General features: G+C 53.3%; 1 protein-coding gene across 5 annotated transcripts in view; it reads left to right on the top strand.

The window, feature by feature from the left end:
• Positions 1–15796, top strand: part of TDRD12 (tudor domain containing 12) — a 70292-nt gene extending 54496 nt beyond the window's left edge. For 3 of the 5 annotated variants that reach the window (XM_035712095.2, XM_025425229.3, XM_025425230.2), the window contains 10 exons: positions 3367–3554; positions 4331–4541; positions 6077–6169; positions 8082–8254; positions 11423–11526; positions 12918–12978; positions 13066–13179; positions 13263–13416; positions 13502–13568; positions 13933–15796. In XM_035712095.2, coding sequence (XP_035567988.1) covers positions 3367–3554; positions 4331–4541; positions 6077–6169; positions 8082–8254; positions 11423–11526; positions 12918–12978; positions 13066–13179; positions 13263–13416; positions 13502–13568; positions 13933–14027 — 1260 coding nt within the window. In that variant the 3' untranslated portion in view covers positions 14028–15796. Of the gene's footprint in view, positions 1–3366; positions 3555–4330; positions 4542–6076; positions 6170–8081; positions 8255–11422; positions 11527–11750; positions 11956–12917; positions 12979–13065; positions 13180–13262; positions 13417–13501; positions 13569–13932 lie in introns of those variants that run through there. The other 2 variants (XM_049095978.1, XM_049095983.1) reach the window with 2 other exon arrangements.
• Positions 15797–16179: the final 383 nt, after the last annotated feature.

Below are 16179 nucleotides of genomic sequence, written 5' to 3'. Positions count from 1 at the left end.
TTAGGTCTGTGATCTATCTCAAATTAATTTGCGTGCATATAGTGTGGATAAGGGGACCTGGGATCGAGTCCCACATTGGGCTCCCTGCATGGAGCCTGCTTCTCCCTCTGCCTCTGTGTCTCTCATGAATAAATAAAATCTTAAAAAAAAAAAAAAAAAAAAAGGACAACTCTTCACAGGCAAGTGTACAAAGGGTGGTTGCTGTGCATTGGTGGTTCCTGGTTGCTCCAGCATCATCTGTTCTTTTTTTTTTAATATTTTATTTATTCATGAGAGACCCAGAGAGGGAGAGAGAGAGAGAGGCAGAGACACAGGCAAAGGGAGAAATAGGCTCCATGCAGGGAGCCCAATGTGGGACTCAATCCCGGGACTCCAGGATCACGCCCTGGGCCGAAGGCAGATGCTCAACTGCTGAGCCACCCAGGGATCCCGCATCTTCTGTTCTAAAGACCTTTCTTTCCTCCTCAATTACATTGGCACCTTTGATATAAATTAAAAGATTGTATCTGTGAATTCTGAGTTCTTCCTTCTGTTCCTTGGTCTCTTTGTCTGCCCTTATGCAGTACCACATTGGTTTGAATGCTGTAGCTTTATAAGTAATCCTGGAGACTGGTAGAGGAGTCTTCCAATTTGCCAGTCTTCTTATCCTTCTGACTGTTCCTTTGCATATCTACAGAAAATTTTAGAATCAGCTTGCTAGTTTCTACCTAGAAGCCTGATGAGACTTTGGGTGGCACTGTGTTGAATCTATAGGTTAATATGGGAAGAGTCAACATTTAACAATACTGGGTCTTGTCCATTAACATGGTATATCCATCACTCCATTTATCTAGGCCATCTTTAATTTCTCTAAGCAATGTGTATACTTTTCAGTAGAATGATCTTGTATTTATTGTGTTAACTTTATTCCTAGCATTTCTTGCTTTTGGATGCTAATCTTATTTTTCTTTGAACTTCATGTTTTGATTGTTTAGAAGTGCAGTTGACTTTTGTGTCCTTACCTTGTATCCTGTGACTGTAACAAAGTGAATTATTTATGTGCGGTTCTGCACAAAGAGGCAGGGGGCAGGGGAGGTGGCTGGAAAGGAACCCTCCTGGTGTGCCCAGGACCGGGGGTTTTCTGGTCACATGGAATGTCCAGTGCTGAAAGCAGGAGAGCCCCCAGACAAACCAGGACCAGCTGGTCACCCTCTCTACAAGGGAGAGTCCAGTCCACAAGCTTCATTTTGTCACATCCGTTCTGCCAACTTAATGTGTCTCCAGATGTGCTAATGCCATGCAGAGATGACAGCCATAGACTGTCACAGCTGGAGCCTGGATTTTGTTCTCTGTGTGTGCTGAGGCTTAGCACAGAGTCTTCTGATTGGGAAATAAGGGGGGGGAGGAAACTCTCCCCTTTACTCCCATCACCTTTAAACAATCACCACTTGCATCCTAGTACATATTTAGCCTGCCATTTTTCTTTGTGTATGTGTGTGTTTTTTTTTAAGATTTTATTTACTCATGAGAGACAGAGAGAGAGAGAGAGAGGCAGAGACACAGGCAGAGGGAGAAGCAGGCTCCCTGCAGGGAGCCCGATGTGGAACTCGAATCCAGGTCTCCAGAATCAGGCCCTGGGCTGAAGGCAGCGCTAAACTACACTGAGCCACGGGGGCTGCCCTTTTGTGCATTTTCAAAAAGATTTATTTGTCATTGGCATATATATTATGCCCTGCTTGTCCCTCAGAACGTTGTAGCAGGTATATCTCTCCTCCATGCCACTATGTGGTCCCTGACTGCCATCATGCAGTGAGCTGATGTCTAGAATGTCGGACTGTTGGGGCCTCTAAACCATAGCGGCAAGGACTTCCCCAGAAGAGGCCATCTGCCATGCAGGAAGGGATGTTGAACTTCCTGCCTAAGACGGTGGATAAGCACTGAGGGTTTGTTCGGGCAGCTTCCTCCACCGTGCTGCAGAAAGGTGACAGACATGTTACCTGTCTTCCTCTGGGGAGGGTCTGCAGAGGACCAGTGAATGGGAGATATTGTGACGTGTGCTGTGGAGAAGGGGAACTGCAGGGCCTTTGGGAATATGGGCAGGGAAGGGCTCTCTGAGGGGTCAGCTGCGCTGAGGGCCAAATGATAAGAAGGATCCAGCCATGGGAAGGCCTGGAGAAGACTGTTCCTGGGAGAGGAACCAGTGAGTCCCCAGAGTAGGAGTTAACATCGAGTTTTTGTGGTTCAGGGTAGGGCCGGTGGGCAGTGAGAGTGGGGAAAACAGCAAGCAGGGGAGCTTGGGGACGCCACAAAGGAGAGCCAGGGGCTTCAGTCCTGTGAGATTGATCACAAGGGGTGACCTCACCCCTTCCTCCTTGCCTCCCAAGCAGCACTGTCCTTTCCGTCCTCCCAGCAGGGGACTCCTCCGTCCTGGCCTCTGCTGGGGTAGCTCACCACCTCATGCCTTCATGCAGGCTGTTTATTTGTGTCTGGAGTGCCTTCTCCATACTCTTGCTAAGATACATGCAACCCGACGTTGCCCCTTGCACACCACTTGCATGTGAAGAGTTTTCCTCCTTTTTTTAAAAAAAAAAAAAAAGATTTTATTTATTCATGAGAGACACTAAGAGAGAGGCAGAGGGAAAAGCAGGCTCCATCCAGGTTGCCCAACATGGGACTTGATCCGGGTCTCCAGGATCAGGCCCTGAGCAGAAGGCAGCGCTAAACTGCTGAGCCACCGGGCTGCCTAAGAGTCGTCTTCCTTGACCACACACTAGCTGTGGCCCATCTGTCGGCGTGTGGATTGTGGGGGGTGGGAGTCCCTGTAGGACGTGGCCTATCTCCTATCCCTAGCGCCTCCTGCTTAGTGGGCTCTTGATAAAATACTGCTTGTTACAGGAACAAAATCAGAAAGAGCTCAAGAGAGGGATGCTATTTAAGAATGATTTCTATAAAGTGCAGTTAGGGAATAAACAAAGGAACTCTTGTAATGAAGCTTTAGAATGCTAAGATTGGGGCCCGGGTGGCTCAGCCGGTTAAGCATCTGCCTTGGGCTCAGGTCATGACCCCTGTGTCAGGCTCCCTGGCCCGGCAGGGGCCCAGCCTCTCCCCCTGCTCATGATCTCTCTCTCACTTTCTCTCTCAAATAAAATCTTTAGAAATAAAAAATTTAAAAATGCCAAGATTAACAAAAAGTCTTCCCTTAGATTTAAAGGGAAACCACAGTTCTCTGTGGTGAGTATGGGAAGGTTTTTGCTGTTTATTGGCCAGTTTCCTCGTTCAGGTTTCCATCCCTGCTTTGGGCGCTTAGGTCAGATGCGGATTTCTGCAGAGACCTTTTTGGTTTAGATTGAGTTTGTTTTCTGAATGTGGTTGTCGATTATTTTTCAGATAATACCCTTTTATATTTCGAATGCAACGCATTACTTTGGTCGTATAGTTGATAAACAAGTGGATCTTTATTCAACTCTTAATGCTGAAATGAATGAGTATTTTAAGGGTAACAGCAATAAAACAAGTGTTGAAAAGGTGGAGAAATTTGGATTATATGGATTAGCAGAAAAAACACTTTTCCACAGGTAAAAGTTCTCTGTATTTCATCTCTTAAGAGTTGTGAAGCATGCGGCAACTTTAAGTGGTATCGAATCCCTGTTTCCCCCTGTGTCCCTCTGACCCGGTGTGCACGTATGAAGCCTGGCTGCCCCCAGGAGGGTAGGGGGGGCATGTCCACCCCCGCCCCTCAACCCCCAGTGCAGTTCTGCACCTGACTCGTCCAATCCTGGGCATCTGCACACAGGGCACAGAAGACAGGGTCACATTTACACACCGACGGTTCTGGGGCCACCACCGTGTGTGCCACCTCCATACATGCCTTCACCTCACTTAACCCTACGTAATTCCCGTAAAACAGGTCCCCTCTTACAGGTGAGCAGGCTGGGCCTTGGTGAGATCACGTAGGCTGTGCAGCATCAGCTCAGTGAATGGCACGATTGGGGCTCCGACCCGGGCCGTGTGCCCCAGGGGCCTGCTCACACCCTCGAAGGCCACTCCTGGCTCTCTTGGGGTAGCCTAGGCTGGGAAATTTTGTAACTTCACTATTTACCGTGTTGATTTTCATCATTATTGTCTGGTAAAGGGATTTACTCTATTCAAAAGTGCTCTGTGTTTTTATACTTCTGTGCACTTGAATTAAATAAGCCATTCTGAGTGGTGTTGACGCTCTAGCTGGTTTTTATTTCTCTCATGGAATCAAGCCTTGCAGCTAGAGCCTTCTTGGATTTACTGGGTAGGTTGAGGCAAAGATTGTTTTCCTTTGGGGTCTCTGTGTTACACTGAAGCCGCGGTGGTTCTCCAGGGTTGAGGTGCTGGAGATGAGCCAGAAGGAAGACGCCTGGGGTCCAGACCGTGTCCTTGTGAAGTTCATAGACGAAGGCCGGACGGGACTCATCACCAGAGACCAGCTGCTGCGTCTCCCCGAGAAGTTCCACGCTCTGCCCCCCCAGGCGGTGGAGTTTATTGTTTGCAGAGTGAAGCCTGCCGACAACGAAGTTGAGTGGAATCCAAAGGTAAGTTTATTTTGGCTTTTTATGCCCTGTTGCCTTTTAGGATATACACGGAATTGAGGTTTATTTGAATGTAGAGTCTAGAGTTTGGGTGAAATGCCTCCTGTTCCTGGACAGTTAAAGACCCTGGTACAATTCAGTTTTCTGGGGGAAAAAAATAAAAAATAAAAAAATAAAGACCCTCGTACAGGCGGCCGTCGTCACCATTCATGCTCACAGTCTCAGAATCGGTGTGAGGGACGCATCAGGGCCAAATAAAGTGGCCGTGAGCCTGGGAAGCAGCAGTGTAAGCACCAGGTGGCTGCCCCTGTCACAGGCAGGCAGGGGCGATGGACACTCCCTGGTGAGGCCCGGTGCCTCCCCTGGCGTTGGGAGGCCGGGCCGGGAGAGGGAGTGACAAGGGACACCTCCTGTGGGCCTCCAGGCTGAGGCCCTGGGGTGTCACCACGCAGGCCAGGTGCGGAGGGAGGAGAGCGCGTGGTGCACGGTGCAGCCACCCCGGGGCGCTCCCCGCCGGCCGTCTGCCCATCACGGAGCCGAGTCCCTACTGACGACGCTCCTGACTCTTCAAGGAAGGTTAAATTTCATACCATCCGGCTAATGGGACGTGGAATAAACCATCGCAAAGTAAAACCACTTTGGATCATAAACAAGGTCAGACGTGGTCCAGGAAATAACCGGGTGCGTGTTCTCACGAAGCGGACGAACACGCGAGCTCGCTGTGCAGGCTACCGAGAGACTGCCTACCGAGTGGCCGTCGCCCGCCTTCCGCCAGCGCTGGCTCGGTGTCCTCCGTGGGCACGTGCCGCGGAAGGGTCTTCTGTGCGTAGTCTTTCAAATTAATGTGCAGGCTTCAAGGGCGATGGAAGAGTCTGATCTTGGGCAGCCCGGGGGGCTCAGCGGTGTAGCGCCGCCTTCCACCCAGGGCGTGATCCTGGAGACCCGGGATCGAGTCCCACGTCGGGCTCCCCGCGTGGAGCCTGCTTCTCCCTCTGCCTGTGTCTCTGCCCCTCTCTCTCTCTCGCTCTCTCTCGCTCTCTTTCTCTTTCTGTGTGTCTCTAATAAATAAAAAATCTTTAAAAAAAAAAAAAAAAAGAGTCTGATCTTGGGAGCCGGCTCCCTCCTGTCTCGGTCAGAGTGAGAATGAGACACGCCGTGCCTGCCAGGGGCGTCCTGAGAGAAGAGCAGCCCCGTGCTCGGGACAGGGTGCTCGGACCCGGGGCCCCTCAGCTCCCGGGGTGCTTCAGGCTCTGAGCTTCCAGAGACAGACTGGGTGACTGTTCACAGAGGGGGGCGAGGACGCATGGTTGCATTTTGGGGGGTCCACAGGTGCTGTTTGCTCTGTCCTTATTAAGTTCCCCTGTTACTATCCTTGTCTGCACAGGGACACGATGGCCTCTGTCACCTCCCTCACAGGGTGGTGGTGAGACTCAGGTGAAATTCAATGGAAACGTTTTTTTGTGAAACTATACAGCCTACACCGAGTAAGATATTTTCCTAAAGCTTCAGAGAAGTTACATAAGTGGTTCTTTTCCTAGGTTACCAGGTACATTCATCATAAAATTATTGGAAAATTGCACGATGCCAAAGTGATACTGGCTTTGGGAAATACAGTGTGGGTCGATCCAATGGTGAGTATGCAGTTTTCTTTCTTTTTTTTTTTAAGATTTCATTTACTTAGAGACTGTGCACGTGCACGCACGATCAGGGGAAGGAGCAGAGGGAGAAGCAGACACCCCACTGAGCAGGGAGCCCAGCCTGAGGCTCAGTCCAAGGGTCCCTGAGATCATGACCTGAGCCAAAGGCCATCACTTAACTGACAGAGCCACCCAGGTGCCCCCAGTGTATGGTTTTCTTAAAAGAAGTCTGTTTTGGGATGGACTCCTAAAATTATTCCTGGTATTCTAATTTGTTGCTTGAATAATGGTTTGTCTCAAATAAATGGAGGCTTTGGGGGTTCTGTTTAGGGAGAGCCGGGGTTTTTCCCATGTTATTTGGGTCATGAATTTGGTTTTTTGTTTAAGGGAATCCTTTATGTTACAACTCAGCGCGCCCACACAGGGAGACAAGCTTATGAAACTCTCCTTGTGACAGTCTCTGATGTTATGATTCTATCCCATTGTTTTTTCAAGCATTGGTTGTACGCTGTGAATCAACGTCACACTGTCCACACCGATGGGGAAGCCCCATGTCAGGACGGAGGTGTCCACATGGGATCGGTCATGTGGAGGATTCTAGTCCTTGGGTTTTCAGAGATAGGTTTTATTATGTTTGCAGTTTCCATCTCATTCCTTCACCAAATATTTATTGAGCACCTACTCTGTGTGCTGGGTCCTGTGCGGGACACTTGGCTTCTGTCCGTGAACATAAACTCCTACCCTGTGGAGCTGACATAGGGGTGAGCAGGACTGAGTGTCAGACCAGGACCTGTACGTGGGGCCTCTGTGCGTCCCCTCCCATGCCAGCATCGCCCCCTCTATCTGCCTGCACCCCGAGAACTCTGCTTTTCAATTTGAGGTTTTGCTCCATTGGACTTAAATCTTAACTGGTATGTTTATAACACAAGAATTCAGTTCATAAGAATTGTTCTGCTGAAAGTTATTTTTATGAGACAGGAGAAGCCTTAACACCTACAAGGAAGAGTTTGGGTGTAAGATTAAGGGTTCAGAGGAGAAAATGATTTTTAGCACAGAAGGTAAAGATTACCGGTGCAGGTCAGATGAAGATTTGGGGTCTTGGTTTACATAATAGTCGATATTCTGGTTCTCGATTGGGAGGAAAAAATGGAATCTTTTTAGAGATTTTTAAAACTATAGCTAAGGAAATGAAGAAGCAAAAAAGAAATCCACCCGTCAGCTTCCACAGCTTGTATAGCGGTGTCCACGGCACCGTGGGGGGGGGGGGGCAGCCCTCACACCTGCTTCCTTCTCCACTCACACCTCTCGGCCCCCAGTTTGAGTGGAGAGAGGCTCTCCTGCCATGCACAGGTGGGAACCTGTTCCCAGTGTTCACTTAGGAAGGTCTCCAGCTGGTCTCAGCCTGGCTCCCCTCCCCCAACGTGAAAGGGACGCCCAGTCCTGGGTCTGCACCTCCCATTGACAGGAGGGGAGGAGCACAATGTTGCAGAACCTTATCTTTTGTATAAATTAAGATGGATGAGAGTATTTGGGTTGCAGAAGAAAACCAGTGGAGGAATCTGTCCAGAACACAGGCTATAGGGCCCTGGCATAGGCCCTTTCTGGGCACTGGCACCTCTGAGCCTTAGGGTCCTCCTTGTTCAGGAAGATCTAAGAGTTTTGTGTGTGGTCCCAGCATCCTAGGGGCTCCCCGGCCCCTGACCCCATCATGCTTCTGCAGGGTGGGAGTGGGCTCTGGAAGAACCTGACGTGTACGCTCAGTTATGAAATCACCTGGGAGCTGCGAAGGGAGCCCACGTTCGCCCAGCATGGCACAGTGAGAGCGCTGGGTCGCGCAAGAGCCTTTTCCATTGATTTGAGAGTTCAAAGAGCGGTTCCCACAAATACACTTTTTCTTTGATTCAAGGTGCACATTACAAGACTTTCAAACTTGAAAACATCTGTCATTGATTATAACGTGCGTGCTGAAATTTTGTCGATGGGAATGGGCGTTGACAACTCAGAGCATACAGAACAGCTGAAGACATTATACGAAGGAGCTAAAATGCCAGCTGGTGAAGGAAGCCTGAGCCAGGCCCTGTGAGTTTTAATCTTCCCTTTGGAGGTGCCGTTTGGTGGGACTAGAAACAGGAGTTTATAGGGGCCTTTTTTAAAGTTGGGTAGGTTTCTGAATCCCCATGTTTCCATCACTCACCTCCAATAATTTCTCAGATTTGGGGAATCTCACTTTATCCATACCTCAATGTGCAGTTTTATTTTTGGTGGAATATCATAAAACAAATCCCCAGCGTATTGTTTCACCCATATGTCTCACAGAGTAAGGTTTGGTTAGTGTTTATTGACATGCAGGAAAGCACACACCCACGGTAAGTGTCGTCAGGTGGATTTTCTGAGCACAGAAGCCAGACCCCAGGTCAGAGAGGGTGTGAGGCGCAATCGTGTCCTCCTCCTCCACCTCCTCCTTCACCTCCTCCTCCTCCTCTTCCTCCTCCTCCTCCTTTACCTCCTCCTCCTCCTCCTTCACGTCATCCACCTTCTCCTCCACCTCTTACACGTCCCTCCTCCACTTTTTCCTCCTCCTCCTCCTCCTCCTCCACCACCACCACCACCACCACCACCACCTTCTCCTCCACCTCTTACACGTCCTCCTCACCTTCTCCACCTCCTCCTCCTCCTCTTCCACCTCCTCCTCTCCTCTGAGAATAGGAAGAAGGTCTGTGAATGGGTCACGGAGCCGTACAGAGGCCCACAGTGTCAGGGGCCCCAGGAGAGGTGAGACCCCGGCCGTCCCAGGGGGCCTGTTGCCCCTGACTCTGGGAACGGGGGGAAGGGCTGAGAATGGGTCACAGAGCTGCACAGAGACCCGCGGTGTCAGGGGCCCCTGGGAGAGGCAAGACCCCGGCCATCCCAGGGGGCCTGTCGCCCCGACCCTGGGAACAGGGGGAAGGTGCAGTGACTAGAGCAGAAGGGCGGGAGAGCAGCCCAGGGCCAGATCTTGTTGGGCCCTTGGCCATTTGCGAGGACCAGGCCCTGCTCCGAGGAGGTAGAGCCATGAGAAGGTTTGGAGCAGAGCAGCGACCCCATCCAAAGGGGCTCGGCTTCGGTGTGGAGAAGGTGGGGTGGGGCCGAGGCTGTGCCAAGGGTGGCTCGGCCCGGGCGGCCCCTGGAGGTGGCGCGAAGCAGCTGGTGTCCGAGTGTTGGTGGTGACCTGTGCTCCGCGGAGCCCCGTGGGCAGGCCCGGGCCTGGCTGCGAGCCCAGAGGAGCGAGTGCCAGAGTCTGAGAGCTGAGCCCGGCAGAGGCGGGGGGCCGAGGAGGAGCAGCAGCGAAGGAGGCCTGGGGACAGACCCCCAGATGGCAGGGGAGGGCTTCCCGGTGCAGGGAGCCGAGAGGAGGCCCGACGGGCGAGCACGGCCAGCGACCCTGGCATCCGCCGCGGGGCCCCTGGCGACAGACGAGCGCGGGAGAGTTTTTCAAAGAGCACGACGCAGAGGTTGAAGTACTCCAGTCTGAAGTCGTTAGTTTTTACCTTAATGCATTTGGGCCTGTGGGATTAGGAGACCTGTCCGTTCTACAGGCTTGGAGGCAACAAAAATCGCTCCACACTTGCTTGTAAGATATTCTTTTAAAAACATGTCTTGAGAGTTGAGTGGACTCGATGGAAACGAGGCTCGGTCACCTCTGTGAAACCCAGCAGCTGCACCTGAGCCCCGGCTCTGTTCTGCCCTCGGCACCTCGGTTCTGTGTGTGCGGGAGTCCTGCTCACCTGTGGGCTCACACACGAGGTGGCCGTGCAGAGGACTGCGAACGAGGGTGGAGCCTGCCCCAGGGAGCCTCCGTGTCAGGAGCTGGATTGGGAAGCCGTGGTGGCGATCGGATCGGAACGAGGAGAGTGGTGCCGTCCTCACAGCAGGTTGGGAAGGAGGACAGACCCTGGGGACGTGGAAGGTCTGGAAGCCAGGGGGCTTGGTGACTGACAGGCATCGGGGGTGTGATTGTCTAATTCTGAGCCCTGGGCCGGCGAGGGTATTGGCCAGGTGGACAGTTTCGGGGTGCTCATTGGGGAGGAGGAGATACTGAGTTGGTTTGGGACACGTCGGGTTTAAGGATTATGGGGAGCGTAAGCCCGGGGCTCAGGAAAGCGGGGGAAGGCTAGTCGGCCGGTTGTGGAGAAGAGTCACAGCTTGGTGGCTGTGCGACGACGGGTGGAACCCCAGCGGGTGAGGGTCTGGTGAAGGAGTGAGAGCGATGGAGTAGAGCATGCGACGGGGGGTCTGGTGCTGCAAGTGGGGAGGACGAGGCCCAGGGAGGGGTCCCTGCCTGGGTGGTTGGAACACAAGGTGCTGCCTTTGCCACTTGTGGGGTGCTGCGCACGGGCTCCATGTGTCACCCAGCAGTCCCCATGGAGGCACACGCACCCCCGCTCACCATGGACGTGTGTGTATGGGCTTGCTCGTTTAGGCTTGAACTCTCTCTAACAGGCTGCACAGAAAGTATGAATTACGCTGTCACCCACGAGGAAGGCAGCTGGGCAGCTGGGGAACGGGCGAGAGGGAGATGTTCCGCTGTGTAGGACCTTTTCATTGTATTTCAAAACATTGAACCACGTAAAAGTGGTTCCCTCCTCAAAAGAAAAAAAAAAAAAAACGTAAAATTTTCTGAAGGACGAGGCAGCCCTTTCTGTACTAATGTGGCGTGACCTATCTCTAGTTATTAACTATGATCAAAGGGGCAGAGAAGTGAGTGGAGTAGGGTCCGTGTGTTTAAGGGATGCGCACATGAGTTCTACATAGTTGGCGTGATGCTTGCTTGTGCAGAGGTTTGTAGATGGGACCCAACCGGGGAGGGGGTGTCTCGGGGAGGAGGTGCTGGGGAGCTAGGGCAGGGGGGCACAGGTGGCTTTTACTTCCTCCCCTTTTATCCATTTTGAAGAGGGGAGCAGTGCTGGTCATTCTCAAAGGTAAATGGTTTGAAAGGGAACCTTTTTGGCAAACGGGTTCATGCCTGTACGTGCCCCCTGTGTTTCCGTGATCGGCCCTGGGCTTGCCACTGGGGCGCGGCAGTGAGCGGAGCTGGGGCCCTGACCGTCCTCCGTGAAGGAGTCGCAGGCCCCACGCAGGTCTGGCCGTGTGGTTGGCACCTCGTGGTCAGTTGCTGCCTGCCTCCCCCTTCGCGCTGGGAGGGCCCCGTAGAGAGCCCGAGCTTGCGGTGTCTTCGACTCGGAGCTAACCTGCACCTCTTCCACCTAGCGTGCCTTCTCCAGCAGAGGATGCTGCTCGTCCGCAGAGCCCACGGCAGGACGACTCAGAAGGAGGTGCTGATGCCCAGGCAAACCCAGAAATCCAAAAGCATGGTTGGTGATTTAATACATGGCTCACTGAGGGGCGCCTGGGGGGCTCAGTGGGCTACGCTCTGCCTTCGGCTCAGGTCACGATCCCGGGGTCGTGGGATGGAGCCCCACGTCGGGCTCCGCACTCAGCGGGGAGCCTGCCTCTGCCTCTGCCCCTGCCCTGCTCGTGCACATACACACACACACTCGCTCACTCTCTCTCAAATGAATTTTTTAAAAATCTTTAGAAACCATGGCTCCCAGGATCCTTGGGTGGCTCAGCAGTTTAGTGCCTGCCTTCAGCCCAGGGCGTGATCCTGGAGACCCGGGATCGAGTCCCACATCGGGCTCCCTGCATGGAGCCTGCTTCTCCCTCTGCCTGTGTCTCTGCCTCTCTCTCTCTCTCTCTGTGTGTCTCTCATGAATAAATAAATAAAATCTTTAAAAAAAAAACAGAAACATGGCTCCCTTAAAATTATGAAAGCTCGGGAGTTTTCCAGCATCGACACTTCCCACTTCTGGATGAAGTCTATAGAAGGTGACATAGACTGGTCTTACCTAACTTCCTACTCTTGACATTTCAGTTTCTGATATATTTTTTAAAAACTTTTCCTTTTTGTTAATTGAGGTATAATGCTCATCCAGAAAAGTACACACATCCTGAGCGTACGCTCATCAGAGCCGTTGACACGTGTGTACGTGTCCACTGATGCACTCGAACATTTCCAGAGCCCCAGGAACCCCCTTCATGCACCTTCCCCGCCTGAAACCCGTCCCAGGAACCGCTGTCCTGACTCCATCACCATCAGTTTTGCTGATTAGAAGCACACAGTCTACCCTCTTGTGGCTTCTCTCACTTGGCGTTATCTCTCCGTGAAATTCACGCAGATGATCGCAAGGAGCGGTGGGGGCTTTCTTGCCGCTGAGTGGTGTTTCGTGACGCAAATACACCACAAGTTGCACATCCGTCCACCTGTTGGTAGACACGGAGGCTGCTTTCAGTCTTTGACTATGATTAAGGCGGCCACAGTGTTGCTCACGTCTTCAGATGGAAGATTCAGGGGTGTTAGACTGAGTTCAGATGCTGTTTTAGGACGTGTCACGTTTGGCACTGGTTCCTCGCGTACAGTGGCGACCAGATGACTTCCCCTCTGGCAGGCGCCTCTGCTGCTCTCAGGCGAAGGAGGCCGGGGGCCACCGCAGAGAAGCCTTTGGCTGCTGGTGGTAACGCTGCTCCGTTTCGGGTCGTGCATTTTTAATTTTTGCTAATTATTCCTCGCGAGTGGACGCTTGGAAATTGAGGCTGTCAGTACTTCCTCAGCTAAAAGTCGCATGGACAGAGTGAGTACACGTAGGTACGTAGAGTGCACGGTCACGGATGAATAACTTACTGGAACATTTGACTTTCTGCCCAGAAACGTTACCTGAAAACACGAGTGATTGTTCCCGTAGCAGAACCACAGAGCCTCCGAAAAGGTACGTCCACCTGCTGCCGGGGCCCCTTCCCCACCCGCCCCGCGAACGGACAGTGGTGCCCACGTAAGTCACCGTCTTCTTTCCTAGCTTCCACCCACAAATCAAGTGGTTCCAAAAAGACGATGTGGTCATACTGAAGATAAAAATAAGGAATGTAAAAGACTACAAATGTAAATATTTCAGAGATAGAGTCGTTTTCAGGTAGGTTCATGTGTGTCTCGCCAGAGTTAGATCGGAGTCGCTTCTAACACGCTAAGAGAGCGGCCTTCTTTCTGTGCACCTAGTGCCTGGGCCGGAGAGAAATTCTACTTGGCCGACCTGGAGCTGCGGGCCAACATAGTGAAAGATGCCTGCGAGTGCACGGTTACGAACGAGGAGCCTGTGATCACCCTTGCAAAGGAGACGAGGGCGTCGTGGTGCAGCCTCCTCAGACAGAGGGTGAGTGGGGAGGAGCCGGCAGGTCTCGGCGCCGCAGCGAGCCTGACCTAGCCTGTCACTCAGCGTCACCCGTTCCGTTGAACAGAATCCTAATGTGGCTTTTGATTTCGATCACTGGGAAGAATGTGAAGAGGACAGCCACTTCCCCCAGGGTAAGTGGGGGCTTGGCGGAGGTTTGGCCACTGGCCGTGGCCCTGGGGGTGGGCGTCAACAGGAAGCCCTCGTGTGACCCTGGTGGCACCTGCTCCGGGTTGAGGAGGTATCCACTCGTAATTAGAAGCGTACCTTCTTGTGACACTTCGACAGATCTTTTTCCCAGGAGAATAGCTTCTCTCTAAGCAGGCAGATTTTCCCTGCTCATTTCTTGCCTAAAATAATGAAAATATCAGGATGGGTAGAGCTCTACACCCTAACGGACTTTTCCTGCACTGGCCAGAATAACGGCGGGGGCGGGGGGGGGGGGTTGCTAACTAGTCTGTAATTAACAGATTTTTCATTAATACCCAACTCTTCTAGTTGCGAATTCTAAAAAAAACCTGCCCTACAAAGTGGCAGAGGCGACCGAGAGCGGGGAGGAGCCGTCGGAGGAAGACAGGAGTGACAGCGAATGAGTGGGAGCCCCGGCGGCGCACAGACACGGGGCGCGCCGTGTGGCTCGGAGCTTAGAAACGTGGCCACGCACACGCGGCTTGGCCTCCAGGGTCCACGCTGACCGGTGTCCCGCCGCAGCCCCGGGTGGGCCTGGTGAGAGGCAGGCGGAGGGTCGAGGGGCCGCTCGGACTCGGCCCACGCCCCCCCCGCCCCCACGGCCGCCTGCCTCTCACGGAGCCTGTCCCAGCACACTCACCTGGGGCAGGGGCGGGCACCGCGTGCCCCTGCACAGGTGGGTTGGCCCCCCGCCCAGACCTGGTTGGTGGCCTGCCCTAAACCGGGGTGTGCGCATGGTTGAGGGTCCCGGCACAGACTTCACGCAGCACTGCCTCTCTTCTCGGGGGGCTGCCGGCTGCCCACGGACGGAGCACGGGGGAAAGTGGGGTTACCTCCGCGGTCCCCAGCCTGGCCCGGGCTTGTGGAGGTGCGGCCCCCGCTTCTGCAGAACCACCCGCACCTGCTCAGCCCCTGGGTCCAGGCTCCTGCTCAGTGGAAACGGAAAAGGACCTGTGGGGCCCCCGGAGGGGACTCAGGACACCTGGGCAGGTGGGAGGGTGCTGGCAGCAGCCCGATGCCATCTGGGGGCCAGGCCGGGGGCTACCGCGGGGTCCGAGTCCTTGGGGGAGGCCGCAGCCGTCACCACCTAATTGCGGGAGCCCCCGAGCCCGACTTGCCAAGTGACTGGGGTGTTGTAAAGGGGAGCGAGATACCAACCCTGCGCCCGTCGTCAGCAGGGGCCCCGCGGCTTTGCCTGGACGCAGGAAGGAACGGTGACCGCAGGGACCGCAGGGACCACTTTGCAGACTTTATTCTTACGACCCATCAGAAAGGTCACACGTCCCGATAGATAAGCTGCTTGCACTAAAGGTCACCTGTCCCCAGGCTGTGCCCAGAGCAGGTCGGGATCGCACTCTGGCTCTCAGTTTCCTCATCTGTAAAATAGGACCTTGTTGCGTGGCCTCGCCCTGCTCCCTGCCCGGGGACGTGGCCGGGTGGGGCCCCGCGAGGGAGGTCGGCCCACGGCTACGGGTGGGAGGGCGCGCCAGGCAGCCGGGACTCCCGTGGGGGCTCGGCAGGTGTCGCGGGCGCCTGAAGTACGGGGGTGCTCGACCTCTCTCTTGCTAACTCGGGCAGCTCTTGAGGTAGGAGGTGACGCGGTCTTCGCTGGCAAAGGTTTGGACCTTGTGGAGCTCTTGCAGGGGCCCCAGCAGGTGTCGGCTTATGTACCCCGAGCTCCTGCTCCCACTCGGGGAGGCCTCCTAGCTGCGGCCGGGCTGCCGAGCCCCACCGGTTGCCCGTGGCTGTTGGCCACCTGCCGCCGACGCCCGCTTATATTCACTCTCTTGTAAAACATGGCAAATAATAAGAACAAGTAATAGAGCTGCAGAAATCGGGGCGGGGTGGGCGGGGGCGCAGGTTCTCCTGGGCCAGGAGTGGCGGAGCAGGGCCAGGTGTTTAAATCTTGATTTCTTTTGTTTTCAGTGATTTAAATGTACCGTTTGTAGTTCTGAATAGCATTTATGGGACATAGACACTGACTTGTGACATGTAAGCAATTAACAGGGTTTTTTGGTTCTGTTAATACATACTGATTTCACGTTTGGGGAAAATTTCTGAAATGCAAAGTAAAAGTACTTTTGTGTCTCTGCTTCTAAAATTGCTCACATAGTCAATCGTGGTGTGAATGTCTTGCTGGTATATCAATAAAATTTCAGTGTTTTCACAGAAATGCCATTTCACATATTTTATCGACCCTATTTTCCCTGAGTGCCAAATGCAAAATAGAATTTTATTCACTACTGCCCTTTCTGGTTTGACCAGAGTGCCGGGAAGGGCTGGGGCTGGGGGGGCTGCGAGGCTGGCCACTGATCGTGGTGCCGGCCGTGGGCAGCAGGCTGCAGGCGGCTCTGGGTGCTCAGCTTTGCAGTTGGCCCTTGACACCAGCCTGGGGCAGACCCACCTCCTACATCCTGGGTAAAATATAGGGGTTCAGTACTTCGGTGGGGGCGGTGGGGGAGGCAGTAAAACATTTGCACTTAGTATGTTAAAAATCTATTTCAACCAAAGCAAAAGTGTCACCTATTTTATATAAAAAATATATATATATGTATC

This window comes from Canis lupus, chromosome 1 (genome assembly GCF_003254725.2).
Source record: "Canis lupus dingo isolate Sandy chromosome 1, ASM325472v2, whole genome shotgun sequence".
In the NCBI taxonomy this organism is placed as follows: Eukaryota; Metazoa; Chordata; class Mammalia; order Carnivora; family Canidae; genus Canis; species Canis lupus.
The sequence above is the reverse complement of the archived record's forward strand: the minus strand, read 5'-3'. Positions and strand labels throughout refer to the sequence as shown.